The 22,792-nt window shown below is 46.1% G+C and overlaps 1 protein-coding gene and 1 long non-coding RNA gene across 2 annotated transcripts in view; both read right to left on the bottom strand.

The window, feature by feature from the left end:
* Nucleotides 1-6,954: 6,954 nt before the first annotated feature.
* Nucleotides 6,955-7,991, bottom strand: LOC138473650 (protein SET-like). The gene has a single exon (XM_069612176.1). It carries the CDS (start codon nt 7,795-7,797, stop codon nt 6,979-6,981), a length of 819 nt encoding a protein of 272 aa, XP_069468277.1. The 5' UTR covers nt 7,798-7,991; the 3' UTR covers nt 6,955-6,978.
* A 6,707-nt stretch (nt 7,992-14,698) lies between these two features.
* LOC138472363 (uncharacterized) overlaps nt 14,699-22,792 on the bottom strand; it is a 138,332-nt gene continuing 130,238 nt past the window's right edge. Inside the window, exon 2 of the long non-coding RNA XR_011268591.1 lies at nt 14,699-15,065. This is a non-coding gene — a long non-coding RNA (uncharacterized lncRNA). The remainder of the gene's footprint in view (nt 15,066-22,792) is intronic.

Genomic DNA, 22,792 nt, shown 5'->3' with positions numbered 1-22,792 from the left:
TTGTAGAGGAAAATAGTATTAAGTTCCAACACCCCATTACAGAAAAGCTTTGCACTAAACAATTCAGAGGTTTTTAGTAATACAGGGGAACATGTTACACAGAGGACAGGCAAGTCTCAAAGCCTGATTCATTTGAGCGCTTTTTATGGGAAAATATAACCGCCACACACCTACAAATGTCATGCTTTATTAAAACAAAAGACTCCTATCAACTATTCGTCAGAAAAGCAAATGACACCCGGGATATGAAAAAGGTACTAAAGACAGGGGTTATGCATTAATGCTTGTCTAAGCACCTTTTCACTCGTCTGGGGTATTTAAAATAAAAATGAATGTGCAGATGGAGAGAGGGCACGGAGAAGGATATACATTCCTGCTGTGCAGTGCCACTTTGCCTGCAACAACGTTTGGTTTAACGCAAGCATGAGATTTTCATGCTGGTGTTAAACCAATCGATTTCTATGGACGACATTACCACTCTCGCTCCAGCCTCGGCCGATTTCTGCAATCACTCTTTTCGCCACTAGATCTTTCCCTCTCTCCTCAAGCACTCCCTTGTGCACACCTTTCTGCCGATCCTACATGTCCGGCAAACTGTTGTCCGATTTCTATCACTCCTTTCCTGTGCAAACTCCTGGAAAAGCTGGCCATCTCTCAGCTTACCCTCCAAACCGAATCAGTTGGCTGCCTCCATGACCATCAGTCTGGCTTCAGATCAGCTTGAGGCACAGAAATTGCTCCTCTGGACACCCGTGAAGATCTGCTTTCTAACCTCGACTCCAGCTCTCCCTCTGTCCTCATCCTCCTTGACCCTTCCTCTGCTTTCAACACCGTCAATCACGCCACCCTGATCAACAGACTCTGTGTGAACCTGGGAATTATAGATCAGGCCCTGGCGTGGCTGACCTCCTTCCTCCTAGACCGTCCCTCCCCGGTCCTACTTGGACCCTTTCTCTCCACCACCTCTCTCTCAACATGTGGTGTCCCCCAGGGCTCTATATTCTCACCCTGGCTCTTCAATGTCTATCTGGCCTTTTTGGCCCACTTGATCTCCACCTTCTCTTCTAACTTTCAGCGTTATGTGGATGGCATGCAGCTCTCTTTCAGGCTTCCTTCAGCCTCCTCTGCTCCCTCACTCATTCCTGACCGTCTATCTGCGATTCAGTATTGGTGCGCCTCCAACGTTCTTTGCCTTAATTCCAGTAAGGCGGAGATGCTTCTCAGTGGATCCCCTGCTCCCGATTTCCCTCTCTCACTCTGCCCATTGGGACCTCTACCCTCGGCCTCCGTGAGGCAAAACACCTTGGCATCATCTTTGACTCCACTCTTTCCTTCTCTCCTCACATCACAGACCTCGCCAAAAAAGTCCACTTCCAGCTGCACCTCCTCAGAGGTATTCTACCTTTTCTCACTTTCTCTCAGAAGCTCACTGTCGCCAAAGCCTTGGCTCTCTCCAGGCTGGACTATTGCAGCAGCCTCTTTCTCAATCTGCCTACCCCCTGCAACTAATCCAGAACAGGACGGCAAGATTTATCCTTGGCCTCAAGCCCAGGGTCCGTATCTCTCCAGCCCTGAAATCTCTCCACTGTTCTCCTGTAGGCTGTAAGGATCAAGGTTCAAAACCCTCTGCATCGTCCACAAGGCTTTCTGGGGCCGGAGCCCACACTACATCCAACTTGCTCTTACAAAATTCCTTACTTCTAGAGCCCTTTGCTCAGCTACCTCCAACTCTCTGAGGATCAGACGGTTCTCCAGAGAGAGATTAGGGGTAGATCTCTCTCCTCTGCAGGTGCCTCCCACTGGAACAGCCTCCCTGCCCCTCTCAGACTTGAGCCGGACCACCTAAAGTTCCAGAAGCAGCTCAAGACCCTCCTTTTCTCCTATGCCTTCTCTCTCTCGCTCCCTTGCGTGGTGGCCAAAAGCCTTGCAGCAGATAAGTAATATAAGCAAAAAAGGAGAGAGACACATACTGATGGTAAGTCATGCTTCCTGTATTATATCGCAAACACACGGCATACAGAGGGATCAGCAGGGAACACAGCATGCAAGTGTTCAAGCAGTTTAGCACACAGAACTCTCTCTAGGGCCCCCACTCTAGAGTACCGGTTAATATAGCATATCATAGGCAAACACTAATATGTTTCAGTACTTTCACAAGGAGGGTGTTACTTGGCCCGATATTGCAGACATTTGGCAAGAACTGTCAACATCTCACTTGTGACCTTGTTACACAGCCCTGCAGGGACATCATATTGTATTTCGGATAAGCCTACTGTTATCTCCCATATATAGGGCTAGAGCTATACTTGTAGAGAATTAGCGGAAGGGAATGTCTGATGTGTCATCTGCCCTAGGAGGGGTTTAGGCCTGTCCGGTGTTCTCTGTGCAGAGGGACATAACATGGCATAGCAATCCTGCATAACATAGCATAGCAATCCTGACACATCACTTGCTAATTTACCTGTCTGCTGCGCCGACTGGTTGCTTGGTTCCCTCAAAGTCTCACCCGGTACCAGGCTCCTCCACAACCAGTTTTCCCTTGCATTGTCTCCTGGCCTACTGCACATTTAGGGGGTTTAAATGTAACACCCACAGCCACCCTGCCTCCTTGCACTTGCCCAGCACTTACTCAGACCCATGCTGCCCTGATCGCACTTCGCCCTTTTCCTCTCCCTTGCACTTCCCCATCTCCTTCCCCTTGCACTTCTATTGCCGCACTTGCACGACCCGAATAACACAAGGCCTAGTTCTCCCTGTGTCTTCCCTCCCTTGTCTTGTGGCACCTAGAAACACTTGTGTACAGGCGCGTTATGAATTTCATATTATATAATATCATAAAAATCAATTGTAAATGCGTCCCACAAGCATTTGTTGTGGAAGGTATTTACACTGTTTTCCAAGAGGTGCTTTTACCTGTTTTGACACTTTTGTTTTCCGCTCAGTATTAGAAATTGTTAATTTGCACAGAGGGGACATTTTACACAGAACTGTAAATCTAAGTGGTCTCCTCCGTGCATTTCTTTCATGTAAAATGACGGCACGTGTCTTTTTTTTCTAGACAAACACAACACCCCAAAAAAATAATCGTTTTGTGAAAAAAAAACTTTAACAGTTTACAAAGGGCCACAAAATCCCACAATGTTAGCCATTTTAATTCTTCAGGGGACTTTGGCGCTTGCCGTTTATCAAATTTCCCAAAAAGGTCCTTGTAAGTCACAGTCGCCATTGTTTTTGGAGGGGTTTGGGGGGATTTAAAGTGTTGAAATTGAACACATCAAGGTTTTCAGTAAAATCTTTGCAAGTGCCTTAATTTGACCTGTGCAAATGCAGAAGGATTTCCAAGGAATCCATTCATGCTGCACCTTCATGCAAACATGCAGGAGTAAACGTGGCTGTCATTTCATGATGAAGGAGGAAAGCGCGAATAGGATGAAATTACTGAGCCCCAAAAGTCCGACGCCCATTTATTCGCACATGTATATGTGGGGGCGGGTAAAGTTAATACAAATGTATAGGTGTAAGGTGGGGGGATGTGAGGGGTCTCCCCACACTTATATATATGCGAAAAAATGGGGGGGGGAGGGGAATAATAAAAAAGACTTTTGGTGGTCGGACTTTTCAACTCAGTAATTTCACGCAGATCCGGAAAGCAGAGCAGAAATGTTAATGCTGCTCCATGCTCCTTCTCCGCCTGCAAAGGCAATGAAAATGGGCCACGGCAGTAAATCAAAGCGTAAAAGCATTGTTCATTTTACGCTTTGGTTTACCGCTCCACTGTTACAAAATGACCCCCATTAGACTAAAATCCAACAGCACAAACAAGGAAAGGGAAAATGTAGCTTAACAGTGATGATCATGAATGTATTAAAAACAAGCATTGGCAATGGCAATAGTTTGGGCTTTTGTATAGGCATGTGAAAGGCACTGATGGTATTAACTGGCTATTGCTGGTAGCAGGTGCAAAATGGTGCGAGTACCTGGGCATCTAATGGTAGTGCCTGGCAAATGCCTGATACCTATACACAAGTCAAAACCGTTGGCTCTGATGATGCTTGTTTTAACAGGACTTCAGTGAAGGGCACGCATAGCGCTTATAAATAGAGTGCCTGAAGCCAGACTGGGTTAAGACATTTTTATTACACCAATAGCATGCTTAGAACTCCAATTAAGTCATCAACTCTAGGAAAACAGCTTGGAAAAACACTGTCATGCACTCTGAGTGCAAAGTTTAATGGTAATGCTTGATTAAAGTGAGCTCAAATAGTTCCCATGAAGAACAGGGAAGGCCAGGAAGTGAGTGGGGATGGCCATAGTGATTAGCATGTCCATGGGTGGGCAAATAACCAAACAACACCTACAAGCTTTGTGTCCCTCCTAATATTACATTTCTCCCTATCTGTACTCCTATCTGTTCTCTAATGCAATAGTTTCAGCTAACTAAAAATGTCCTCATAAGAGAGAGATGTGTTTACTAAATTGGCAACAGCACCCTACAGAAAATGAAGACTTTACTAAAACAACTTAAACACTTCCCTAAATGCAGTGATGAGCTCTTTCTTGATTTCTAGCTATTCATTCTTCAAAAGCCAAAGCACAAGGGCAGCGCCATAGCTGTGCCCTACCCGCATGGTGACCAGCATTGACTCTGAAATGCTGTAGGGACACATCGCATGCCTAGCGTGCAAGCGCATTCCCAGTTGTGGCTCTACTCACTTGATGTGCATGGCTCCCACCATAGGAAGTAATTAAGGGTTACATGTCTTTATACCGAAGTAATTTATAAAGAATGCACACATATCGAATATTTTATTTATAAAGGATGCACATATATCTAATATTTTATATTGAACATTTTAAAAGTGAATGCATTTTTTGGGGGTGGGTTCCCTCTCAAACCCCCATTACCCACCCAAAACAACCATCCGGACCGTTTCCCAAAAATATTTAACCCTTTACCCCACCTTAAATGCATTCACTATAAAAATGTTCAATATAAAATATTCGATATATATGTTCATTCTATATAAAAGATTCGATATAAACACTGTATACCATAATTAACAACTTAACCTTTTTTCTAAATCTCCAACATACTATGACATCACAGCAGAGCATTATGGATCTCATAATCCACTGATGTGATATACAGCATTTTCTCTATTTCTCATGAGTTAAGCTAGAAAGGAAAGAGGCCAGGTATTTTTCCAGTGTTAGTGGCGTGAGTGTGAGGTCTCGATCTACATAGGCTATGCTTTCCTTACACCGTCCATTTCATCTCCCTTCAAGCTGGTTCATGGCGTCATTTCAACCATGGAAAAGGGAGACACAGGTGGGCATACACAACATGAAGGTACAGATGGCAGCTACCAACAACGTGTGAATTTGACTTTATGGAATATATCCCTGATCTATAATGCTAATATCTATCAGCCCGTAATCAACGGCAAGGCATCTGGAGATTAGGCGGTTCAAAATAGATTTGCACCAGCCCAACTATCAAACAAACCATCCAACATATGGTTCAGTAACAGTGCATACACCAAAGAGGGCATCTGGGCATAGATGATGCCACCAAGAAGGGGTAGACAAAGAAATTGGGACTTGATTGAGAGCATGTATATCATGATCTGCAGATCTCCAGTGAGGAAGTTGGGTGGAGTTGGATGAAATTGAATTCCTTGCTGACCTTGACGCCATCTTGTGACAACCCCTGAATGGAGAGAGGGATGCGTTTTAAGGCATTCTGCGTTCTTGCTCATATTTTACACGTCTCTGTGTATCCTTTATTGAAGAGTACTGTGATTACAGGCACGTGGTGGCGTGAAGGATAATTAGATTTTGTACACATGTCCAGACACTGCACTTTTTATCGCTCAGCCGCTCCAAGGACGTGTATGTCACGTTCTCTGCACTGCGCTCCCAGTACTTACGACGAGAGATACACGTCCTATTCCCGTGTACTAATAAATGTGGTTAGAACTGAGTTAAAGCGCTCCATGATTCAAAGCTTGTCGGTGAAGCTTCACAGGTTGCAAGCACAGAATGTGAACAATCATTGGAATTTGAAAACCATAAGGCCCAGACCTAGGAATGGACTAGAGGTGAGGCAACTTGATGGGATTTTTCAAACCATGTTCTAGATCGTAGCAGTATTCACCCTCGATCAAGGATATTTATACGGGAAGAATGGGAATGATAGGACAGAGAAGCAAGCAACACAATCAGTGCTGAGCATGGGACTTGTGTGGCTCTTAAAAGGGCATCACTGCTGGCTGGTTATCAATTAACACCTGGCACAATTGCTCACCTTGACATATACACAGTGTTTCAAAGGAACGCTGATGTTGCTGACACTTCGTGTGTCTATCATTCTATGTGGACATGGCAATATGGGAGTAAATCGGGCGTGCCATCCTACGAGTCATGAACTCATGACTCTGGTCATGCCAATATGTCCAAATCCAGGCTTTGAGGGCTGCAAGCGTGTGAGGTACTCAGGCTAGCCCTCAATAATATTCCTGAGATAAATTTGCATACGATTACCCTCATGAATATTAATGCAGACTAAAAAACGGACATGTTTGAGGGCCTTTGTGGTCTGGAGTTAGACAACCCTGGATCTGTCTCAAGGCTTGAGTTTTACATGTGTCAGGATGTGTTTGCAAAACGCCATCTTGTACTTGAAATTTCAAAATTTAGCGCTGGGGACATCATGATCATCGTGCCTTTGATAGCCACAAAGCTTTTGGTGTAGGGTAGGAGTCATTTAATTGCGATACATAAAAATAAAAGGGAATATCATTAACGATTGCCATGAAGGCATCGTCGGAACAACATATCAACAAAGAAAGGCAACCTTCATGGTTCCCATCAAAGTATCTCAATGAAATAGTATATCAAGAAAATGAATGCTACAACACAGTTCATGAATGCCTTTAAGGTATCATAATAGATTAAAGGGCACACCAACAAACATTGTCAACATTCCCATTGGAGCTCACTCCATCCGCAGCCATCATCTTCCTCATTCCGTTCTCTGTCATTTTCGTCCTCAACAGCCGAGTCGCTACGACAGGTCTCAGGACAGTACAACTCTGTGGCCTCTGACATCTGGTCTCCTTCCACATTTGATTCATCAGGGGCCATGTAGTATAGTAACGGGTTCAGCCAAATGTCATCTTTAAGGATCTCCAAAAACTCATCAACTGCACTGCAGCGTTCTGTGAACCAGAAGAAGATACTGCCTTGCCCTCGGCGCGGCCTCTTCCTCAGCAGCTCACTGCTCGCCGTCTGGCAGATGCACTTGTTCAGGCCTTCTCCAGCTTTCCACTTGATCTCTGTTGACTCAGTCCATGCTTTTTTACCCTCTTTCTGGAGAAACTCCTTGGACAGAACTCGGTTTTCAAAATACGGATTCACTTCAAAATGAAAATCTATCCTGTAACTGTCCTCAGAGTCGGTCACGTTGACCCTGTTCAGATAATGCAACACATCTTTGTCAACTTCCTCAAGTAACAAGCGGATCCGCGGGTGGCCCATCAAAGTCGTGGCCCAGAAATTAGGAATTTTGGTGATCAACTCAGACCTCTTCTGGAAGAATGGTTGACACAGCTTGTTGTACTTCATGTTTATTTTATAAATCTCTGTGATCCCCAGTCTATCCAATCGGTTTATTTCTTGCTGGACCCGCTCCAGCTGCCCAACAGTTTCTTGTTGCTCATGTTCCGAGGTCTCATCCGACCAGTCATTGTGACTGGAGCTAACCTCTATTCTGCTGGCTTTTGATATAGGAGTCATGCTTAAGACTGTTTGTCTAGGGAGGATCTTTGCACAGCAATTCCTTTTGCCCACAAAGTGGTTCTTACCCGAGGGACTGCTTAACTTCACCCACTGGCACCAGCCCGCTTCTTCGTCGTCCTCTAAACAAAAAGCACACAAGTGTGTTTCTGGAAGTGTCCTTCAATGGCGTAAGAAGGCCAGGCAAGGGCTGATGTTAACTTCAGATGATCAAGTGTTGCCTCTCAGCCTTGCAGGAGCCATTGTTGCCTCAGTCTTGCATCACTGGTTGGGCTGCCCATGTTAACATTGCAGGGCAGCATCTTCTAGTATTGTCTAGCCATCAAACTACAACAGTTATCTTTATGATAGGTTTGAGGCTTCTGTCAATATCTGACAGAGCAATTCTAAACATTGTTTATTTGTTTTTACAAGTCTAGGGGTCAGGTGTATGAAGGATTCACAGTAGTGCAAAGCGCGGCAACGTCATTAGTAAATGCTGCAAACACAAAAACAGAGGTACTAAGGAGAATGGAACAGAAAAGCAACACAACATGACATTTGTGTTGCACTGCAAATAGGTTTTACTCAGAGATTGCTATTAGTTTTGCAAAACCACTCATGGCATGATGTTCCAATATAGAGCCGTATTGCCGCAGATGCGGAGCAGTAACATTTATAACCGCAGTGATGCTCTTCATATTAAGGTTTCTGAACCCCATTTTAGTTCTGGGTTAGAAGTGCTGTGTGCAGTAAACCAATAACACCAGGTTTTTATAGAAGCATTCCTTTATTCAAATATTCACCAGTCCAAGGAATACGCAATGGTTCTAGTACGGCAGGACGTCACACAAAACACTTAAGTGGGACACATTAATGTACCATACCTTGTTGAGATAAGGGTGTCAACATTCAGAGGAATTCTCAGTGGTGACTGCACAAAATGTCCTTTATGTCCCACTCTTACATTATGTTTCTCTGTTGTTGCATAAGGAACCATCCCACAAAATATTTTATTTCTATGGGGGTCATTCCAAGTTGGGCAGGAGCCATGGTGCCATTAGCACCATGGCTGCCTCCCATACCGGGGCCGGGTCTGGTCTGGTTCAATGGGGACTTACTGGGTCATTCCGACCCTGCACGACCTGGTAGGTCCCCATTCAACCAACCATTCCCCATTCCCAATTGAGCCCCCATAGGGCTCAATGGGAATGGGGAAGGCGCTAATAACGGGCTTGCAAAAAGCAGGCCCGTTATTAGCACCCTGGTCCCTTAGCAGGACCCGTAAAGGACGTGTGGTCAGACCACACGTCCTTTACGGTTCCCGCTAAGGGACCTCGGAATTGGGCGGTAAGGGATTACCGGCACCAGTCTCCTTAACGGTGCCCGGTATCCCTTACCGCCCAACTCAGAATGACCCCCTATGTCTCTCCACTCCATTTGTGCACCAGTTCTGTTGCAGCAGCTAAACATATGGTATCCCTTCCCCTCTTTGGAGTCTAGGCCCCAGCCTTGTCGTTGTCCCTCCTGTGACCACCTTTGGTAAGGATTATCTTTGACAACCTTCCATCGCCCGGTTACACCTGCAATGTTGAAAAGGTAGCAGCAGGGGTGAGGACACGCCACACCCCTTTGCTACCCACAGGCTGACCTCCTTGCAACACCACCCCAAACCCAGAATGCTACACTGCGGCTGTCCTATTGCAATGAACACAATCGTTTGGGAGGCTGCTGCGGCATGTCAATGCTTAATTCATTGCAGAGGAAAATGTTCATGTGATTTCACTGGACACCAGAGAGTTGCACCAAGCAGCCTGATAAACCAGAATGATCCCTGATTTATTGGAAGGCTTTTTGACCACCATGTTTCTGATTTCTTCTGGAGCTTTAAAAGATTAAAAAAAGAAGGGACACTTTTCGCTTCACTAATTTGTGGGTTTCATATTTCCTCCCACCCACGAGACAGACCCACCCTCATCTGTGTGAGCCCATGGGAGAGTAGTGGAGATCCTCTGATGCAGGCCTTGCACATGCATGGGGCCATGTGGTCTTGTCTGGGTGTGTGGAGATAGACTGGAAGATTAGATCTCCCCTCTTTTAAATCACTGTAGAGATCAGTCTGCGTGTCCCACTAAAAACCACTCAGGCATCCGCTGTGTGATCCTTGGAGAGACATGAAAATGTAGGCTGCCTTTATTTGTTATGTTATGTTAACCGAACTTGGAAAGCGCACGTACACCCTAAGGCATCTTGGCTCTAGATAGCAGGATAGGACGTTCTAACACAGGCAAGGATTTATTTAAATAGAGAGGTTTTCAGTAGACGACGGAGCAGGAGGTGATCAGCAGTGCTGCAAAGAGCAAAAGGAAGGTAATTCCAGGCTTTCGCAGCAGCCACGGAGAAGGCCCGTCCTCCAGTATGAGCACGACGATAACAGGGTACTTCTACCAGAAGAGCTGATTGAGAGGGCAAGGCTCGAGTAGGAACATAGCACGGGAACTTAGTTTGCAAATATTCCGCACCAGTCCCGTAGAAAGCCCGGTGTACAATGCACAAAGGCTTGAAAGAGATCCTGTCTGCCACCGGAAGCCAGTGCAATTTCCTAACTAAAGGAGACATATTTGTTCTAAAGGGAGGATGTAGGATTGCTCTGGCTGCCGCGTTCTACAATAGCTGAAGTCGCTTGATCAGATACCGGGGCTGGGCCAGATAGAGGGAATTGCAGTAGTCCAGCATGGTTAGAACTAAAGCGGCAACCACTGGTGCCTGGCAGGCTGCCGGGGCAAAAGGAAGAACCTTACGGAGAATGCAGAGCTTAAAATGGCCGGATTTACATACCGCTGCCACTTGCTCATCCATAGAAAGGGATGTGGAGAATCTAACCCCCAGGTTTCTTACCGATGTAACAGGGGTGGGGAGAGGGCCAAGGCCAGAACTCAGTGGTCCAGAACAGGTGGGGGGATGCAGTGCCCTCAACCAAGACCTCAGTCTTACTGCCTTTCAGTTTTAACCAGTTACTTCCCATCCAAGCTCCCAGGTCCTCAAGGCATCTTTTGAGACGACTAGCTCTTTCAGTCTGAGTGAGGTTAAGACGGACAAGAATTTGGGTATCATCCACGTAAGAATAATAACGTAACCCGTACGATTGAATAAGACACAGGAGGGGTCTGATATAGACGTTAAACAGTATAGGGGAGAGTGCAGAGCCCTGTGAAACCCCACAGAATAAGGGAACTGCATCAGAATGGAAGGGGGGCAAGAATATGGATTGAGTTCTTTTGGCCAGAAAGCCCTTAAACCAATGTATAACTTGACCTGAAAGACCGGCCGCAGATTTATTGTGTAAAGCTTTTGGGTAATGTACTGTGGTTAAAAGATTTTGATTCATAAGTTTACTGGAAGGATCCTTAAGATCGATGCAGGTCCTAACATTATCATTGATATTTATAATTATAACTACTGAAACCACTCACACTGCAGGCAAGAGACTGGAAAATTAAATTCCTCCTGGACACTATCCTTCATTAGCAGTAATTGTGGCATTGTGCCTTATGTACATCACTTTCACATTCCTGATCTTGCTGGCTTTCCCGATTGATGCATAACTCTTTTCATACCTTAGTTGTGACTATTGTTTATTATAAGCCTGAGTCATTCTAAATTGTGTCACAATCACTCCTAGTTTTACCGTGCATTCCTGAGCATCCCTGTTTCTTCCTGATAGAAAGAAAGCTTATTTGCCATCTTCCCAACAGATTAATCCCTGAACTTCTTTTTCCGTACAGCATAAAGTGTCTGTCCCCCTTCAACCAATATTCATCCTGTCCCTTTATTAAGGTTGCCCACAAATCTCTCTGATTCTATCAGGAACACAGATACATGACACAGATCTGTGATTCATTTGTCCCTAAAAGGCATGAATGTCACCCGTCTCCTCTTAGGCATTAGTGGTCACCAGGAGCAATTGTATCTTACCAACAACAAATCTTCTTGAAGGGTTTAGTGCAAATAAAGGCTGGCCAGACACCTGCCAGCAACAAATAACTGAACCTGAAGAGAATGGTGATGGAACCCATGTTAAAGGAAGGGAACACAATGTCCCACAGCCCAACGTATCTGACTACTCAACAATGGTTTGACATATGCAATAGTTAAAGAACAACAACTACCAGAGGCACCATGCATTCCTATGAGCTGGAAGAGCAGGGGCTTGCAGTTACGGAGGAGATGTTTGGCAGCAGATTGTCGGCTGATGCACAGGGGATTGGTAATAGCAGGGCCCGCTGATACCTGTGAGGAAAGATGAAGGATGGACCCTTCAAAGGGTGTGGCTCTGTGCACATCAATTGGGTGCATCGAAAGGAAAGACTATGAATCTGGAAAACCAATCCCCACGCTCTGCTCATAATTCTGCACAGCTGAGCAAGACACTGCATTCACGGGCCAGGGTGTGGAACACCACTGGTTTGAAGAAGTTCAGCATTCGATGCTGAGAAAGGGCGTCAGTAGATGGAGAGAGAGAAGGAAGTAGGAGGTAATTCAGAGTGGTATTGGTGAAGAGAAAGGAAAATACAGAGAAGGAGTGGAGGAAAAGCTGAGGTGCCGGATCTGTAGGGGAAGAGAGAGGAGGAGAAGGAGAGAATGCATGAGGAAGACATTTGAAAGGTTTGAAGAGACATGGGGTAGAGGGGAAGATGAAAAGGGGAAGATTGATGCCAATAGAGGATGAAGGTGGAAAAGGAGATATTATGCAGGTGGAGGAGGGAGAAGCAGAAGCAACATCTGGAGAGGAGGAGATTGGGAGACAAGTGTTGAAGCCGAATAAGGAGGAAGAGAAAGCAAAGAAAAAGGAAGCAGTGACGGGTGAGAGAGAAGCGACACAGGAAGAGGAGGAAGTAGGGGAGAGCAGTGTTGAAGCAGAAGGAAAAGGGAGAGAAAGAATGGTAGTAGGAGTGGAAATAGTAATTTTTGGAAAGGAGAAGGCGCGCAAGGGAGAATGGTGAGGTAGAGAACGATAGGATAGAACTGGAAGGCCTAATGGACTACAGTTTTCCTTACTTTATATATTCTCCATTCTTAGGTTCTGCGCACCCTAAGCCTTTGGGATTGGTTTGTTGCAATGTAAACATTTCTGAACTACACGTTCTGAGACCAGGGTTGACTATTGAGTCCACACTCATAACTCTCCCCAGTAGGGATAATAATCAGACTCCCCATGGTACTGTGGCCTAGATTTCAAAATGTAGCAGTATGTAAAAGGAAATAGTGATTCACAAATATGTAAAGTTTGCTTTATTATTTGTTATTAAGTATGGTTGCTTAATTGAATTAGGACTACTGGGGGTGGCGCTGTGGTGCGCTGACAAAGATGGCTGCTTAGGTGTCGAGCTCTGCAATAAATAAATCCTGCTTGCAGTATCCTGCGGAATGTCGGAACCTCTAAAGAAGTGACATACAGATTTTGACTGCTGAGAGGCGTGGGCAGCGTCGGTGAAGGTTGGAAACATAAAGACATGGAGCAACATCTGAAATGACTGCCAGTCGTCTGGTGCGATCCTGGGATTACCGCGCAGCCCACGTGCCAAAACCGTGGTGCCCGGTATGGAGACGGGCTCCAGACGAAGTGATTGGCAGGGTCCAGCGAGCTTGCTCCTGGAAGCGAGAAGTGGCTGTCTGGAATAAACCCCCCCTCCGACCCAGGAAGCGAACGGCTGCAGGCGGCTCTGTGAAGCGATCGGCAGGGAGCAGAGAAGTGCCTGAACATCCGACCACACAAGGTACGTGGCTGCAACACCCTATAACAAAGTAATCAGGCACTTGGAGAGGCACATAGGAGTGGGGGGAAACAACCGCAGAGCCGAGGGAGTCAGAGGTGAGCCGGTGAACGTAGTGTGGCAGCATTAATACCCGGCGAAAGGATCCTGCAGCAAAAACTTGCGGCCAGAAAGAGCACCCGGGGAGAGTCTTATGTCCTGTAGAATGTGGAATGCAGTGGGAATGGAACTGGAATGGCGATGGAAGGGAAAGGAGAGACAGGCAGGCAGTTGATATGGAACAATAAAGCAAGATGGATTTATACACCGTCTCAGGGTATTATTTAAGGTAATCAAAGTTGTACAAATAAAGTACACAACAATTGGTGACGAGGTAGAGACTGGAAGCCATACTGCGAGAAAAAGAAAAAGAGAGAAGCAGAACAGCAGTAACCCACGGAGGTGATCAAAGAAAGCAACCGGTAAAGAACAAAAGAGAGCCTATAATGTTGACTGATGATATTGGAAGTGAGAAGGATTAAAGGAATACAGGCGCTTGAGAAAGAAAATGAAAACAGCCTGTGGAGGTGGCTGTCGTTAAATAGATAGTTGAGAAAACAGATGACAGAATCAAAGACAAACGGGCGATATGAAGAGTGGGTAATAATTCAGATAAACTCAAAGGAGAAAGTAAGAAAATCAAAAGCAAAAGGAAAAAATAAAGGCTGCTGACAAGGAGGCAGAGGAATCCCGAACACGATAAGGTGCAGGCGACTGAAGGAAAGGCAAAGCTTCATAGTAACGGTAAGCCTGAATATCTGAATATCTGAATATCGCAATTTAAGTGATAAACATGAGCCGAAATGTGAATAGAGGTACTGTGCAATGAAAGAATTTTAAAAAAAAGAAAAGGTTTAAACTAGTGCAACTCATAGGAGCGTGAGGCGCGGCACTGTGGAGTGGAGCGCAAGGCGCAGCATTGATAATAGAGCTGTAACGTCGAAACGCTCAGAGGAAAGGACCTCAGAGCATGAAATAACGTGCCGCCATATTTGCTTGGAATTGTCATAGCAACGCAACAGATACGGAAATGAAACGAAAGTAATGAAGATTGCCCCTGCTAATAGCGCAGGGAGCTCTTGATTCTATTAAAGACAAGGAGGCGAGCATTATGCTTCATCTTCTCATTTATTACCTCTCCAGCAGTTTCAACAACTCAAATAAAATGTCCATCTTTTCGTTGAAAACCAAACATTTTTTTTTTTTCTTTTTACAAAAACTTCATTTGCCATCAACCCTAGGTCCCTGTTCCCAGTGTCCTGGTCATGTGACCTAGTCCTTCCTCTTCCTGTAACCTCCTCTTCTTTGACTGCTTTTCAACTGCAATCTTAACCATTACTGAACTGTCAACTTGTTCCGAAAAGTCTCTGAACTGTAGAACTCTGCGGAAAAGATCCCTCGCATTCAAACTTGCGATCTTGATCAACGTGTCCTGTTCTCTACTCGAACGTCTTCAACCGTTCTTCTGATCGTCTCCTAAAATGGAAACAACAATACATGTTAGGGCGGCGGATACACACCCTGTTCTGGGAGGAAAATCTTGTTATTCACTCAGATACATATCATTGTACGTTACTTTGTCATCATCTTGACTCTCTCGTGTATCTAGGGTGGGAAATGAATGCTCGACTCCTTGTCTTTAATAGAATCAAGAGCTCCCTGCGCTATTAGCAGGGGGAATCTTCATTCTATGTCAAGACGGAGGCGAGCATTATGCTTGTTCAAAGCTTCTTACCATAGCTTCTGCCAGTGTGATAATCGGTTTAAAATAAAACGTTCTGAACGTGTTATCACTCGCCCAATCGGCTGCTTTCAGTATATCTTGTAATGTCGCACCCTGCCTCAGTGCTTTGGATGCTCCTGCTCCTCGCACTGAGTGTGCTCCAAATTTTGCCATGTCTATCCCTGCTATGGACATAACTTCTCTAACCCATCTCGCTATGGTGGCTGTCGCTACGCCCTTATGCGGCTTCCTGCACGCTATCAGTAATTGCGTCGTCCCCATCGGTCTCAGCTCAGCTGTCCTATTTACATACTCTCTTATACATGCGGCTACGCACCATTTAGGATGATCTTGCATATATGGGTATGTTATTGATGAGGAATCTGTCTTCGTTCTCCTGGGCAGATGGAAAGTCACTCCGTCTGATCCGTATACCATTCTGTCTATTTCTAATGCTCTGACATCTGCTACTCTTCTACATGAAATCATGCACAAAAGCATTGCCACCTTTTCCGACAGTCTGCCTAACGATAAATATCTATTACTGAGCCAGTCTGCTATTAGTCGTAGCACGACTGTTACGTCCCGTAGAGATTTGTATCTTGGCTGCGGTGGCTTCCTAAATCTTATCCCTTTCAGAAGTCTGATCACTGCTACGTTCTCCCCCACTGGGACCCCTTCAATAGGTGTATGACCTGCTGATATTGCGGATCTATATACTCCTATCGTTCGGAAGGCTTTGCCATCCTGCAAAGGTTCTGCTAGAAAATTCAGAATCTCTACTAAAGTGGCAGAAACGGGATGAAAACCTCTCCTTTTGCACCACCTTGACCATCTGTTCCATGCTGCGTCGTAGTTCCTTCTAGTCGACGGAGCCCATGACTCTGCGATGAGGCTCGCAGCTTGTGCCGAAATTCCTGGGAGATTCCAACGTCTCCTACTATCTTGCACGCCATCAGCGGAAGCGTCCCCTTCGCTCTCAGAGGGTGATACGACCCAACTGGGTCCGTGAGAAGGTCTTCTCTTTGCGGCAACATTCTTGGATAGTCGGCTATTAGTTCCATCAGTGCTGGAAACCATACTTGCGACTTCCATATCGGGACTACTATTATCAGATTCGCTGCCTCCCTGCGAACTTTGGTTAAAGCTCTGCTTATCATTATAAACGGAGGAAACGCGTATAGTGTCTCTTGTCTCCAATCTTGTAGAAAGGCATCTGTCCCCGCTGCCGCTGGGTCCAGCCTCCAGCTGAAAAATCTGCTCTTCTGAGCGTTCAGTCTGAACGCAAATAGATCTGTGTGAATCGGCCCCCAGAGCTCTTCTATCTGTTGGAAGATTGCTCTGTCCAGCATCCAGTCGCTGGAGTCTGTTAGATGTCTGGAGTTCCAGTCAGCCACTACATTCTGAGCGGCTGGTAAATATTCTGCTATCACTGCCGTTCCTGACTCCAGACAGGAGTGCCAAAAGTCCTTGGCTATTTCCGCTAAAATCTGGACTTCGTTCCACCTAAGTGATTTATGTACCTGACTGCCGAGATGTTGTCCATCTTCAGTAGTATACATGAATTCACTTTGTCCTTGGTGAAGGCCTTGATCGCAAAAGAGCCGGCCAATAGTTCCAGGCAGTTTATGTGCAGTTTGAGCTCCTCCACACACCAGTTTTCCCAGTACTTCGCTGTCCTCCCCCCTACTGCAGGATATTTGGATGCTCTCACCTGTGGGGACGTACTGTCCTCTTCCTTGTCCTCTTCCTCGCCTTCCTCTGGGGAAGCGACCTCTGTGTTGAAAGAAAGTGTCTGGTTTCTTATCTTCCCAATACTGTGCTCTGTTCGATTGAGGCCTACTGGACGTCTGGTAGCGACCGGTCGCTTGGCCTCTGTACCGACCGGTCCCTCCAAAAACCCTTCCTGGGAAGATCTTTTTTATAGAGGCTTGTGCTTTCTCCAGCGCGGTGTAGGTCCCTACGAACCTCCCCATCTCTTTTCCGAATGTTTCACCGAACAGTAGCCCCTGCGCAGCTTCGCCTGCCTCGTATGAGGACAGGTCTCCTAATTTGTGATCTATTTTCAATAGTAGTCCTCTTCTGCGCTCAGAGGATATCGCACAGTTTGCGTTACCTAAAAGACATACAGCTCTTTGAGCCCAATTTGCTAATACTTCTGGGTCAATCTCTTCCGCTGTATCTTTTGCCCGCTCGGCCAGGTCCATAATCTTGGCCAGTGGACCCGCTAGATCCAGGACCTTCTCCTGGCAACTCTTCCATGAGCAGTCGATCCCTTTCCTAGGGTCTCTGTTTGATTTAGCTACGAAAGCTAGCATTTTCGGATCCAATTCTGGTGCTTCTGCCACCTTTCCTGGGAGTTCTGGTCTGGGGCATTCAGCCCTCAGCCTTTGCCTCACCTGCTTCTTCAAGTGCCTTGCGCAGCCTCTGTGTCATGTAACGCGCCACTCTTGGAGAAGGCACCCATTGTGAGGATTTTGGGTTTCTGATCTCCTCCAGCTGAAACATATCTGAGGTTTCGTCTTCTATATTGTTCAATTTCCTCAGTCTCTTTTTCGGAGGCGGTAAACTCCCTTCATCTCCCTCCTTATCACCTTCCTCTTGCGAGGATGTCGGAGATTCTGCGAGTTCCTCTTCTTGGGGAACCTCTTCTTCCGTGTCTCCCATATTTTCTTCCCCTGCGTAGGGGGTCATGAGGCTCGGCACCCCCGACATGGACATAAAGGCTTCTTTCACCCTAATGAAAGCGTCGGTCGCCTCTGGGGCCTTTGGATCTACCCCTTCAAGTTGGCCCGGGGGGTCAGAAGAGTTTGCGCTCTTCTGGGCCTTAATACACCCCTGTGGGCCCTCTGGCGCGGCCCTGGTGGACGTGCTTGCTCGTGGTGTGGTGCGTCTGTCTCTTTGACTCAGGAATGTTTCAATCGTCTGCAGGCGTTCCTGCAGGGGTCTAACTCCTAGAGCCACTGCCTCTACGAGTGATTCGCCCAGCACATCTTTGGAGCTTTGAGCCAAGTCTTTGGAATATGTGGCTTCTTGCTCCTCCTCACTCCATTCAAATTCAGCCATGTTGTGTGCTGGTTGGTGCCTGATAGTGCCTGAACAGGTGTAGTGGCACGTCCACTCTTCACTCTCCTCTCTTGAGGCTGCACCTGGCTGCTAAGCAGCTTCTTTCACTTTCAGTGCAGGCACTGAGTACGCTTTATGCTCTGATTCGAGCTGTAGTGTGTTTATGCACTTTTTCTCCTGAACGGCATATAATCTGCCTCTCCGGTATTTTTCTACGATCTGTCACTGAAGGGAGACCGGAGCGCAATGCCCGCGAAACGTTTAGCCCCTCCTTTCCAAAGGAGGGGGCCTCGCGCTCTCCCAATTGCAGCGCCGGGTTCTCCGGCTTTAAGCCCCGCCCCCGCGAGAGTGGGGGCCGTGTGCACGGCTCTCCGTAAGACGCTCGTACGCGTCTGAGCGTTGACTCCGCCCCCACGAGAGTGGGGGCTCTCGCTCCTTCGCGCCTGCTGCGAGCGGACGAAGCCGCTTGCCAGGCTCCTCCGCGTACCTTGCTCCGCCCTCACGAAGGTGGGGGCTCTTTGCTCACTCGCGTGTAGGCAGACCCCTGGAGTGCTGATACAGCAGCACGGGGCCGCCGGATAACTTATAAACACGGATTACGCAATCCCTGCTAAGCTGCGCGGTCCCTACACACTATCATAGCATTATGTCATTACGAAATCTTCAATTATCTGCAAATATACAACAAAACCCTAATACAAATGCTGACTGTCTACGCAGCTAAGTGAAAAGGGTACTTATCTCTGGAGAGCAGGAAAAGAAGAGGAGGTTACAGGAAGAGGAAGGACTAGGTCACATGACCAGGACACTGGGAACAGGGACCTAGGGTTGATGGGAAATTAAGTTTTTGTAAAAAGAAAAAAAAAATGTTTGGTTTTCAACGAAAAGATGGACATTTTATTTGAGTTGTTGAAACTGCTGGAGAGCTAATAAATGAGAAGATGAAGCATAATGCTCGCCTCCGTCTTGACATAGAATTCCGATGACAACGCAGAGAGAAAGATCAGTGAACATTATGAAAGCAACAGCATATGTACTATATAAGTGCATCACCTACCGACCTACAGAGGGTTTGAAAGAATATATCACGTTGACATTTTGTAACGAAACAGTTAGAATTCACAGTTTCACTCAAATTTTGGATTAACAAATTGAAATAATTAAAGGCACGGATTCTCACAAATAAGGTCATACTAACCAAAATACAGGTGGAAATAGATGCGAGTACGACAAGTTAATGGACAAAAGCACAGAATAAATAAGAACATATGTTACAAAAGTTGTCATGGCAATGCAGTAATGTGTAGGATGTAACATTACACAGCATCAGTGTTGGAAAGAAATAGTAACAACGTGCAAAGCCAACAACCCTGAACTACATCAACACAGAACAAAACTACCAATGCAAAAGCAGCAAAAACAACTAACAGAGCAAATAAAGACAAAAGAATTAGACAGCTACAGGGGCCTAGCAAAGTCAGTAAGGATTTTGTGACATCTGAGATAATACTATAGTGGACAGTGGTGTCTAGCGTATCACATTCAAGGCACTGAAACATTAATCTTCAAGATGAACAGAGGAAGACAAGTTAATCAATAGAGACTGTACAAGCCTTAAAGCATATTTGAAACCTAATGAGGAGTCTAACCCTAAAATGATACAATGATGCCCGCTTCCTTACATCATGCACAGCAGCATAGTGCATATTTAAAAACAGGCAGCAAAAGTTCAGCCACGGCACAGAAGAATAGACTGTGCATGCATAATTAAAGAAGACTACGCACCACAAAGTCCTTGGTGGCTAAAGTGGCTAAAGTGCATTGATAGAAATGCTAAAAGTGTTTCCTCACGGCAGTCTAACGAAGAAGACATTTGCGAATGCAGCATGTGCACCATACGCAGTGGCATAGCAGGTGCTTAGCTGAGAGTAAAGCAAGAAAAGGCCCCAAAATCGGTCCCTAGTGAAACTGCTACATTTGCATCTGCACAGTTCAGTAGATAACAGTGCGATATTTCAGAGCAGGGCAACTAACAAATGGTATCCATACAAAGGCCAAGGTGAGGAAAGGCTATCTGCTAGTTCAAAATGCCATGTGACAATATGGGTGGAGGTCCAAGGCCAGCTCAAGACATGTGGGGAGTTCCTGTATCCTCGAGTTTAGTCAATTATCTAGACCGCCCAGAATCATTCGATCTTGAGCCACATGATAACCAGGGACAACGCTGGCAAGAGTGGGTAATTGAGTTTGAGCACTTTCTAAGGGCACTAGGAGATGAGAATGTTCCAAATAAACTAGACATATTTATGAATCTGGTTGGAAAAGAAATGAGGGGTGTCATAAAGGCATTGACAACGACTTAAGAGAGAACATCGTACCAGCTGCTTGTTGCTGCTATAGGTGAACAGTTGCTCCTAACAGAGATTATGAAAGATATGTATTTGAGTGCAAACAGGGGCCACAGGAGACAATTGCACAGTTTGTGTTACGATTATAAGAGAAAGCAACGTGTTGTGAGTTCGAAAAATTTGACAATGAAGAAGCGATTAGGCTGAGAATAATTAAGAGCTGCACATCATTGGAGTTTCGGAGACATCTTCTAAGGGTGCCCCTCTCGTTGAAAGATATTTTAGAGTTAGCGAGAACATATGAAAGAGTTGAGAAACAAGTGGTCAATATGGAAAGCAAGAAGGCACTAGCTGGCATCGGAAGTAATGTGCAAACACAGTCCCAATACTCAAACATGCCACTCGGTCAAGGCACATGGAATAGTATCAACAGAGGTGGACTGCGAAGATCGTGTTATAGGTGTGGATTTGGATTTCCGCACGAAGGTAGGTGTCCAGCCATTGGTCGAAGGTGTGTGAGATGTGGTCAGAGAGATCACTTTTGGGTCATGTGCAAAGAGAGAGCATCTGTATTGACAACCTGTGGGTCCAATGCCGAGTCAATGTTGAATGCAAGACAATGTATAGTCATGGGACATTCTGAGAATGGGGAGGTGAGCTGGAGAGATGTGAAGAGACTGGTAAGAGGACAAGATGAGCAAATTATGTGGCCACACCAGATCGAGGACTAATGATTATGAGGAAGTGGCTGCCTCGGGAAGAGCTGCAGGACAATCCACAACTCTTAAGAAGTAGTCAAAAGATTTCCCATGAGGAGACAGGATGTGCTCCCGTCAAAAGAATGGTCAGATATCAGCGGTAGGACCAATGTCCAGGGCATGGAGATTATAACTGCATAAATGGAGAAAGGACTGGTGGAAAGGAAAAGGAAGTCAAAAAAAGGGACAACGTTAGGACAATTTGCAAGAGAAGAATTGAAGAATATGAAGAACATCAGATGCCTGGAGATGAGATTATGTTAAGGGGGTAGAGACAGCGAAGGAAGATAGACCCTATTGATGAGTCCGAGCCCTTCATTGTGACGGATGTTACAAGCCCCGTGGTCACTGCCATGAGGGATGGCAGTGAAGTGGCTGGGGATGCTTCGGTCTTTCATGCAATGTTTCAAGATGATTTGGGTGGGGAAGAAGCACATGAGGAGAGATGGAATGAAGAATTGCATGAGGAGTGGGGAAACGAAGGACCTATTGATCTCATGTCACTTAAAGATTGTGGACATTCTCCACCATGTATGACTGGTGAGGAAGTTCGAGGGGCAGCCAATGTTCAGCCCCAACAAATTATTCGTAAGCCCTTACGTTTGACTGAGCAGATGTAGAGGTGATCCTGCTGGACATATGGAGGGTGAACTTACATGATAAGCAAGGGGGTGATGTTATGTTTATAGAATGTGGAATGCAGTGAGAATGGAACTGGAATGGGGATGGAAGGGAAAAGAGAGACAGGCAGGCAGTCGATATGGAACAATAAAGGAAGATGGATGTATACACCGTCTCAGGGTATCATTTAAGGTAATCAAAGTTGTACAAATAAAGTACACAACAGAGAGGTTTATATAAAACAAAACAATGCCCGCCTGTGCAAGGTCCCAGAACCTCTGACGTTAATCATAGCTGGGATCCTCTAGCCTCCCTCACGACCAAGCCGCACCACTGGGGGACCGCTGGGGTGGTAAGACGGACACTGGGGTGTGCAGCGAGCTACCGCCAGGCCGATAAATCAAAACGTACATTTCACAGGCGCCCGTGGCACAGCAATAGCAGAAAACGGGTACCCGCCTCAGAAATATACCGGGGGGGCTGCCTCTGCAGGGTACTAACCCATAGCACACGGATATCCGGACTCTGAGCAGGGCAGGCACGACACACGGTGCTCATAATGGGGTGCAGACGCCTTCACCAACAGTAATAAAGCATTGAGCAACTGCTGTACTAAGCTTGCACGGGAAGGCGCAGAGCATAATATTGGAGGCACAGGAGTGGGAAACATAGCAAGCTGTCACCATC

Source organism: Ambystoma mexicanum, chromosome 8 (genome assembly GCF_040938575.1).
Source record: "Ambystoma mexicanum isolate Mex_15411 chromosome 8, UKY_AmexF1_1, whole genome shotgun sequence".
Taxonomy (NCBI): Eukaryota; Metazoa; Chordata; class Amphibia; order Caudata; family Ambystomatidae; genus Ambystoma; species Ambystoma mexicanum.
This window is presented reverse-complemented; position numbering and strand designations above follow the sequence as displayed.

Excerpts from the sequence above, each read along its gene's own strand:
- LOC138473650 (XM_069612176.1), bottom strand. The coding sequence starts at position 7,797 with ATGACTCCTATATCAAAAGCCAGCAGAATAGAGGTTAGCTCCAGTCAC.